At 54.0% G+C, this 9,321-nt stretch overlaps 1 protein-coding gene across 1 annotated transcript; it reads left to right on the forward strand.

Annotated features, from left to right (window-relative positions):
• The first annotated feature begins 1,889 nt into the window (after positions 1–1,889).
• Positions 1,890–8,705, forward strand: SERPINC1 (serpin family C member 1). Its single transcript, XM_005009866.6, has 7 exons — positions 1,890–2,087; positions 4,698–5,082; positions 6,051–6,266; positions 6,644–6,781; positions 6,875–7,268; positions 7,617–7,681; positions 8,176–8,705. The coding sequence occupies exons 2-7, from the start codon at positions 4,702–4,704 to the stop codon at positions 8,347–8,349; spliced, it is 1,368 nt and encodes a 455-aa protein (XP_005009923.3). The 5' UTR covers positions 1,890–2,087; positions 4,698–4,701; the 3' UTR covers positions 8,350–8,705.
• The last annotated feature ends 616 nt before the right edge of the window (positions 8,706–9,321 follow it).

Consider the following 9,321-nt stretch of genomic DNA (forward strand, 5'->3'; position numbering starts at 1 on the left):
CAGAGCCCATGGTGCTCCCGCAGAGCTGGCAGGGAGCCGTGTGCTGTGCTGAGGGGGCTCAGGGAAGGCAGCAGCACCCTGACACGACATTCCTGGCTGGGCCGTCGTTGTCTTGTGCTTTCCCTGCCCCGTGAGTGCAGCTCTGACTCCCCAGCTCTTGCCTGCGAGTGCAGCAGAGACTGCAGGTGCCTGATCCCCTTTGCCCCAGGCTGCTCGTGCTGTAGTTGGGTTGGGTTGGGGCAGCTGGTAGCTGCTCGGTGTGAGCTGGGACCCCTCTGCAGCTTTGGGAGAACAAGTCCCTGCCCTAGCACCATCAGGCAGCCAGGGACTTGCTGTAAAGCACTTGGCATTTTGGATGCTTCCTTAGGTACAGCCCAGGCACCGCTGCTGAGTTGTTGCTTTGAACTGAACCCATAATTAACTGGCACTGAAGCGCTGCACCTAGATGCTTTTGTCAGCCATCCTTTAGGGCACAGCTCGGGCAACTTAAAGATCCTGTCAGCCCTTCCCCAAGGGTTGGGATACCTCGAGGAAGCAGCTGGCTTGCCTGCAGCGTGGATGCCGGCATTTGCCTCAGTTTGCAAGGAGCGTGCAGTCGCAGTGCTCCTGTGCCTTTTCACACTGCTGGCAGTTCATTCGCATTAGCTCTGGCTGTGCAGAGTATGGAGGTGTTTGCTCGGGGGTTGTTTTTTACTGCCTTGAACTACCTCAGTGTGGTATGAATGGAAACCTGTGCGTGGGTGTCTGCCTGCTGGGAGTGGAGACTCTCTGATCCCCTCTGAAGGCTCTGGGATCTGCGAGCTCGTGTGTCGCCTCAGCACATGGAAACCAGCCGCCTCTTGGAGCACCCCAAGCAGCTACAGCGTGCGAGCCCATTCTCACAGAGCACGTTTTACCTCCTGTACTACCACGTGGCCAAAAACTCTGCAGTGAATCCCCGCCTTGCATCGCAGATCCGCTCTGCTGGGTGCTTCCTGCCCAGGCCTGCATCAGGCAGAAAGCAAACATGAGGGGCATGTGGGTTCGGGTGTGCTGCTGGGCACGGTTTGGAGGGGATCCTGCAGCTTCTGTGCTTGCTCTTGGTGAAGATCCCCCCAGTTTGTGGAAGAGATGAGAGCAAGCAGGAAGGTACAGCAGGTACGGTGCTCGTGTTGTACAAAGCCACTTTGTGAGAACGGCATTTGTGGCCATGGGCTGTGGGGGAGAACCCCTAAAGCAAAGCTGGGTGCAGAGCATGCCATCCTCTTTGGCACTTACTTTCCCAATCTTTGTCCCATTTAATTCCAGTCTGCAGCTGTGTTGTCCGCTGAGACCTTGGCTCTTACTGGGCCAGTAGTGGTTGGCTTTGGTGCCTGCAGAGCCGGCCAGCTCCTGTGCTGCCATGTTCGGAGGCAGCGCCGCTCCCTTTGTGGGGCAGCTGTGTCCTAGACCTGAAATCCCGTTGCTCAATGCTGCCCCAGTACTGCTCGGGCCAGGGTGGAGGCTGTTAACCCGCAGCTGCCCAGCTGTGCAAGTGGAAAGGTGAGGGGATTTAGGAGGGCATGTGTTGAAAACCACGGGGCAGGAAGAGGGGTGGATTGTCCTAAGTTGTGCCCATTTGTTTGGGAAATGGACTGATGGGACAGGGATAAGGTTCGGGGCAGAAAGAAGCATTTTGCTGCGTTATGAGATGCTAATGTGAGGTTTACAAATACCTTAGGACGGTCAGGTTTTTATTTGCCCTCCTGAAAGTTTTTCATGAGCAGTTAATTTTCTTATTGACAAGAAATGAAGGCAGCTGGCATTGGTGTGCGATGGGTGGTCAAACTTTCCCTTGTCAGATTGAACTTTAAAACCTCTTTCAAACCAAACACTGTTTTTTTCTGCTCTTTGCTTAACCTTCTGCAGCTGGTCATCAGCCTTTGGCCTCAGCATCCTACTCCCCTCCCACCCTCTGCTTTTGTCTGTGCTCTGCTCGAGCACAGAAACCCAGTGGGGAAACTGCTTTGGACTGATTTGGGCACCCTCAGGTCTCGAGCAAGACTGCCTGTTTTCCCAACAACTTGTCTTTACATCCCAAAAGCAGAAGGCTGGAGGCAGCGGGCCAGGTAAGAGAAACCAATTCCACTCTTCTTTCATTTTTAATTAACTCCTTGTCACAGGTTCATTTCCCTTTGTAGGATCCTGTGAACCCAGGCTGCTGCCAGCCTGCTCTCTTGCTCCGGGCATGGGCCAGAGGAGCCGTTTGGAGAAGGCTCTGCCAGCCCGGCCCTCACACGGGCCTGCTGGTGCCTGTGCTGTGCTTGGGTCTTGTCCCCTGTGTGCACCAGTCCCTGACCTGGTTGGAAAGGAGCAGTGCTGATTTGCTCTCTGCTCCATTTGGGGGCTCTCAGGGGATCAGGGAAAGCTCTTTTTGAGCGCATAAATCATCTTCAAGTGGTGTGAGCTGCTGGACTGCTTAGTACTCCATGTGAGTGCTGCAGGACGTTCGTGCTGCAGCAGAGAGCGACGGCAGGTTCAGCCCAGCATGTCTGGGGGAGCTCCCCAAGCTGGGGGCTCTGAGCCCCGTTTGTGGCTGCCCTTCCCTGCAGAGCCGAGTGGCGGCAGGGTGGGGATGTGCTGTGCTGGCTGCAGCCCGGCTGTGTCACACGGCAGGCGTGGGCTGGGGGCTTCTCTGCCTTTGCCTGGAGTCTTCTGGTTTCAAGCTGATTCAGCAACTCGCTTCTTGGCTTTCTACACTTCTCCCAGAAAAAATGAGCCCTTCGCAGTTTGTACATTCTTCCCTGCCAGTAACCCTTTTTAGACAGCGATGTTGCTGTAATGCTTTTGGGATCCTTCCAGGGTGAGAGCGGTTGCCATATGGATGCGTGGCAGTGCTGCAGGGGGAAAGGGGAAGGCAAAGAGCTGCGGAGGGAGGCGGGCTGCTTCTCAGCAGAGTGACACGGCACTGAGCTGGCCTCAGAGCTAGGGAGGGCTCCTGCTCTAAGGGGCAGCCCTCCCTTCTTGTAGCGGGTGTTCTCTGCAGGCTTCGTGCTTCCCCTTGTCCTGAAAACGCTGTGTACGTGCACTGGGTGGGCTGAGCTGGCCAAAGTGGCTGATAAATCTGAATTAAGGCATTAAGTGTAAAATTCTGTATCACCTCCTATCTTACAGAGTCGGGACTGTACCGTGCAGTCTACACGTGCTCCCTTCCCCTGTGTGCTGGGTTTTATGCGTGGCACCAGGCACCAACATCTGCCTTTGTCTTGAAAGAAGCAGGCAGTTGTGCTCCTTGTGACCGTACCGCTCCCAAAAGCATCTGAACAGCTTTCCTTTCTCTTCCCCTCCTGCCCTGGGTGATTTTGGTGTCAGGGCAGCTGACTTCCTGCCTGGTTTAGGTTTTGCTCTTCGTGGTGTTGCAGCTGCTCTGTGCACCCGTACTAAACCTTTTGAAAGATAATCTGTTTGTTTTTACCACCAAGAGTGGCCATGGCCTGAGCAAGAACATCTTGTTTTGGCGTGTTTTCTTGCAGTGCTTGTTGCTATGCTATTAGCTGGAGAGGGCCCCTCAGGGCTTGACGCAGCCTTGGTGCCAAATGAGGTAATCGCTGCTTTTGCAGAAGAACTGGAGCCCAGATGAAGTTGTTGCTCAAGAGCCCGGTGAGGAGGCTGTGAAAGAAGGCAGAGGTCTCCCACATCCCAGATCACCAGGTGCTGCAGAGGCAGGTGGCACCGGTGGTGAACGCAAGTCGCACGGCAGCGCGGTTACTGCAGCGCTGAGCGCACGGGGGCAGGCGGAGACCCAAGCTGGATGCTTCTCTTCCACAGCGGGCACGTCCTGGGCAAGCTGCCAGCCCTTTCCAGCAGTTGTTTCCCAAGCTGCTGTGGCTGTGGTCTGTGAGCTTCCTCCCGCAGGACACGTGAACAAACCCGACAGTCACGTAAAGGGCATCTCCAAACCACTCCGTGCAGAAGGCCTTGCGTGCTGCTTCATCGGCCCCCGCATGGCCAGCAAGGGTTTGCTGCCAGCGCTGGTGGGAGGGGCATCCCTTGCTTTAGCAGAGGTGGAAATGTAAATGATCTCTGGCTTTCTAGGAGACTTTTCAAGACCTGTTTTTGCTGGAATGTGGTCACTGACGTTAGTCTCACCTCCTCAGGTAACAGGGACAGTCAGTTTTTATCGCAGCATGGATGGGAATAGCTGCAGTGCCCTGGCTACACCATATGAACGTACGTAGTGTGCTTTTTAGGGACTGAAGATGCTCAGCGCTTGGAAGGACTGGAAAAGGGGAAGGAAATGGTCAAACATTTTGTTTAAGGCTGGCTTGTCTGCCAAGTTTGTGGCACCTAGGGGCCCTCCACACGAGGAAGCTGGGTAGTAGCTGTACAGAAGCATAAATGCAACTGAACTGCAGACCCAGCTCTGGCAGCTGTACAGTGGGGGAGGCTCAGACCTTTGATCCACATGTCCTTGCACCAATTTGCCAGGGCTGCTTAAAAACAGGCACCCGGGGCTGTAGGAAAGCACTGTTTTCATTATGTCATGTGTAAAAGCAGAGTGTGCTCCAAGGCATTCCTGTCCTGCTGGTGATGCCTGTCCTCCTGCTTTGTCCTGCAGCTGCAGTATGGAAGGGCGATGGGAGGGGGGGTCTGTGGCGGTCCTGCTGCTCGGGTGCTGTGACAATACTGGGGATTTCTTGGGCAGGCGGGTGCCTAGTGAGCTCTCTCTCTGGTTCCAGGACAATGCATCTCTTTGTGGTGTGTCTCTTCAGCGTCTGGGGCCTGGCTGCCCCTAAGCCCTATGTCGTAGAAGATATTTGCACTGCGAAGCCCCGCGACATCCCGGTGAACCCCATGTGCATCTATCGCAACCCCGAGAAGAAGTTCCAGGAGGGCGAGGGGCAAGAGCCAGGGAAGGGCAAGAGTAAGATCCCGGAGTCCACTAACCCCCGGGTCTGGGAGCTATCGAAGGCCAACTCGCGCTTTGCCATCGTCTTCTACAAGTACCTGGCCGACTCCAAGGACAATGGAGAAAACATCTTCATGTCGCCCCTCAGCATTTCTACAGCCTTCGCCATGACCAAGCTCGGAGCGTGTGGTGACACCCTGCAGCAGCTCATGGAGGTCGGTGGTGTTTCCTCAGCCCTTCCCTGTAGCTGTCACCAAGGGCTGAAAGGCTGCAGAGGTGACGGTGGCCAACAGCTGCCAAGAGCCATCCGTGTTAGGGTGGCTCTCAGGCTTGAGAAGCACCATTGGGTTTAACAGCCCCTGGGGAGGAAGACATGCGAGGCTGTTCGTGCCTCATTGTGTTCAGATCCCAGCTCTGCAGGGACCACCTGCGGTCATCTGCAGTCTGGGGACAGAACAGCAAAATGCTGAAATCCTTCCCCTCTTGGCCAGCCCTTCCTGCTGAGGGGACCCTTCTCTCGCTGAGCCAGTGCCCTCCCATAGGACGTGGTGCCAGAGATCCCTGATGTCCGTGAGCGCTGTGCTGTGGGATTTTCTGTGCCTAAAGCCTTGAGCTGGAGACTAGCTGACAAATTTGAATTGTCCTTCCAGCTGGCAGCTAGGAGCGGATTAGGGAGAAAAAAATGCGCTGCAGAAACCTACCCTCAAAGCAATTGCTACATCTTAGAAAACAGATAACAAGTACCAGAATTACTCAGCAGACCGTGAGAATTGCTCCTGGGAAGGAGCAGCCTTCGGCCTTCTCGCAGGAGGGCTTAGCCCAAACCTCCTGTGGCCTGTGCTGACCCAGGAGCTGCCTCCAGGCCCCTGCCGTGCCACCCACCTTGTGTGAGGCCCCCCAGGGCTGGGGCAGGGGGGTTGAATCCCTGAGCATGGACTGTGCCGGTTGTAACAGCGCTGGGGAAAGCCTGGTGGCTCACGTGCTGGGCTGGAACTGATTCCCTGACAGAGGTTGGGGGCAAAGAGGAAAAACTTGGGGGGCAAAAGCTCTGAAGGTCTGTAGAGCTCTCAGCTCCGCGGCTTAGGCTGGTGAGGGAGGGCAAAGGCTGCTGGTGGGATCCTGGAGCTGTGGGGGAGTACAAGAGCTGGCTGGTGAATATCTTCTCGCTGCTTGGCCCCTCCAGGTCTTCCAGTTTGACACTATTTCAGAAAAGACGTCCGACCAAGTCCACTTCTTCTTTGCCAAGCTCAACTGCCGGCTTTACAAGAAAGCCAACAAATCGTCGGAGCTGGTATCAGCCAACCGCCTCTTCGGAGAGAAGTCTTTGGTCTTTAACGAGACCTACCAGAACATTAGCGAAACAGTGTATGGAGCCAAACTCTGGCCGTTGAACTTCAAAGTGAGTGTGAACTTCTGTTGTTTGTGTGTGTCTTTTTTTCTGTGGTTTTTTTTTTTTTGGTTTGTTGGTTTGTGGCAGAGGGAGGGGAGTGTTTTTTCCTCCCTGCCCTTCTGCTTTTGCTGCGTCCTCACTTCCTGCCTGCAGGCAGTGCCACGCTCTGGGCATGCAGGACACAAGTGAAGGCAGGCGGGAGGACAGGACACAGCTCCTCCTGTCCCAGCTCCTTAACCACACTCACTTCGCAGCTCCTAATTTCTAAACACTGCAGCACTGTGCGGTGTCCTTCCTCAGCGTGCGCCCTGTAATGCCTCCTACAGAAGGGTTACAAAGAAGTTTTTATAACCCTTGACTTAACCTATTTTGGTCTCGTCCTTCAGGAGAAGCCAGACCTTTCCAGGAAGATCATAAATGAGTGGGTGGCTAATAAGACAGAGAGGCGCATTACAGAAGTGATCCCAGAGGGAGGCATCAATGATCTCACTGTCCTGGTCCTGGTCAACACCATTTATTTTAAGGTACAGCTAACAAAACTTGGGGGAGCAGCCAACTTCCCTGGGGGGAGTAATGATGCTCATGTTTGTCTCTGTCCTCCTCAATCTCCCTTGTAGGGGCACTGGAAATCACAGTTCCCGACTCCAAACACAAGACTGGATTCGTTTCATAAAGCCAACGGTGAGACCTGTCAAGTCCCAATCATGTACCAAGAGTCCAAATTCCGCCACGCATCCGTTCACCAGGACAAAGTGCAGGTGGTGGAGCTGCCTTACAAGGGGAACGATATCACAATGGTGCTGGTCCTGCCCTATGCTGGGACACCGCTGGTGGAGGTGGAGCGAGACCTGACATCGGAGAAGCTGCAGGACTGGATAGACTCCATGAGGGAGGTCTCTCTCACAGTCTCTCTCCCTCGCTTCCGCATTGAGGACAGCTTCAGTGTCAAGGAGAAGCTGAGAAAAATGGGGCTGGAAGATCTCTTCAGTCCAGAAAATGCCAGACTCCCAGGTCAGATGTGGAAATGGGGTGGTGGAGGTGGAGGTATAACCGCTCCTCTGCAGGTGCCAGGGCAACACGTGAGGAAAAAGACTGTGCCCACATTGAAGTGATGCTGCACCCATGAGGGACTTGGTGCTCTGTCCTCATCGAGGACACACAGCCCTGCTCAGCACCAAGGGCATGGGAGTTGAGTAATCAATTACAGTTGATGGAGGATATCCTTGTTTTAGGGCAGATGTGCCTTCTGTTTTGAACACAGGTCATGAAAGGTCATGAAGGATGGAGTTGTTTTGTATCTTGAGCTGCTCTCTCCATACATTGTTGTAACTCTCCCCATTCTGTTATTCTGGGTTTCAGGCATAGTTGCAGAGGGCCGTACAGACCTGTACGTATCTGAGGCTTTCCACAAAGCCTTCCTTGAGGTAAGCCTTCTTTTGTCCCAGGATGCGTTTTGTTCTTTCTTTTAAAAACTTGAAGCATAAAGGGAAAAAAGTTGCTCTGGACCAGTGGTGGTCAATTTCTCAGTGATTTGGGGCTCTGGGGTAAGGTAGAAGCTCGGTACCTTGAGCGTGTAAAGGTGCTCAGCCCCCAGTGATGCTGCAGGTGTTGGGAGTACAAGTAGGACACGGTGGGAGCCTGAGGCCTGATCCAAAGCTTTGTGACAAGACTCAAGTGCTCTTTCCTGCTTGTTTCATGGCAGGTGTGTGCTGGGTGGGTGGCATAGCTCGGCACGTTCGGGCTGGCAGTGCTATCCTCCTGCCTTCCTTGGGTAGAGATCTCCTCTTTACCAATGTAAAAGAATGTGCTCTGACCTGTGCTGTCATCTTGTGCTCCAAACCGGTGGGGTAGGAGGGAGAGCCCTCCAACTGCTGCATAATGCCTGTATTTTAAACCCATCTTCTCTTTTGGTTGGTAGGTGAATGAAGAAGGCAGTGAGGCATCAGCAGCCACAGCTGTCCTTGTCTCCGGCCGCTCCTTCCCCATGAACAGAATTATCTTTGAAGCCAACAGGCCCTTCTTGCTTTTCATCCGGGAAGCCGCCCTCAACACCATCATCTTCATGGGCAGAATATCTGATCCGTGTTCCTAAATGGGCTGTCAGGGCCTCACTTCTCCCTTTTCTGCCCTTGAAAAAGGGGCAGTAGGGTATCGGCACGCAGCCCACATCGCTGCTGGGGCGGTTGGTCTTACTGTTTGGTGCAAACTGCAGGGACGGATTGGAACCAGCTGGGCTGCTCCTGCCCCTCCTTGCTGTGTCAGGTGAGGGGGTCTCAGAGGGCACCTCTCCTGCTTGCTCAGAGGAAACTGCATTTTTTGTGGCATCCAGGACTGAGTCCAGCATCGCTGTTGTTCTTGTATCCAACCCCTCTTCCCTTTCAGGCATCAAACTGTAACTCTGATTCCCCAGTACATTAAAAGCCTATACGTCTGTCTGTAACAAACCGATCTCTGAATGGACGCTTTTCACTAAGTTGCTTCTGAGACTTGTCAAGGAATGTGCCCTTATCTACACTCCTCAGTCCTGGTAGAACAGCTGGTGAGGCCAGTGGAACAGCCGCAGCCAGAGGGCACGTGCTGGCTGGGCCAGAAACATCTTTCTGAAGCTTGGCACTGAACGGCTGCTGGGTGGAAGAGCTGCCAAGCACCAGAGTCCTCCTTGCCAGCAGCTTTGGTGTGTCTGATGCATCCAAGTGCTGTGCAGGTGCTGGTGAAAGCCTTATGTAGCCAAGGCTCATGAATCTGTCGTTTTGAGAAGTAAGCTTCAAACTAGTTCCACATTCAAGTTACTGTAGCGGGGGTGGATATGGACAATGGTGATGTCCTACTAAGGTGATAGCTGCAACTAATGCAACTGCCATCTCCAGCTGTGTGTCAAAGTTTGCTATTTCACCTGAGTGTACTCCTAGAGCTGAGGCTTGCTGGCCTGCTGCCACGCCGTGTGTGTGATTTGAATTCTGGTCTACCCGAGGTGGTTATGCTGCAGTGGGACCTCTGGCAGGGTTGTCTTTGAGATGCAGAAGTGAAATGTGATGAGCTTTTCTCTACGAGTTCTGTGTTCAGG

This window comes from Anas platyrhynchos, chromosome 8 (genome assembly GCF_047663525.1).
Source record: "Anas platyrhynchos isolate ZD024472 breed Pekin duck chromosome 8, IASCAAS_PekinDuck_T2T, whole genome shotgun sequence".
NCBI classification, from domain to species: domain Eukaryota; kingdom Metazoa; phylum Chordata; class Aves; order Anseriformes; family Anatidae; genus Anas; species Anas platyrhynchos.

Coding starts and splice junctions, on each gene's coding strand:
- SERPINC1 (XM_005009866.6), top strand. CDS start 4,702: ATGCATCTCTTTGTGGTGTGTCTCTTCAGCGTCTGGGGCCTGGCTGCC. Junction 5,083..6,050: donor CCCTGCAGCAGCTCATGGAG/GTCGGTGGTGTT, acceptor TGGCCCCTCCAG/GTCTTCCAGTTTGACACTAT. Junction 6,782..6,874: donor TCAACACCATTTATTTTAAG/GTACAGCTAACA, acceptor TCTCCCTTGTAG/GGGCACTGGAAATCACAGTT.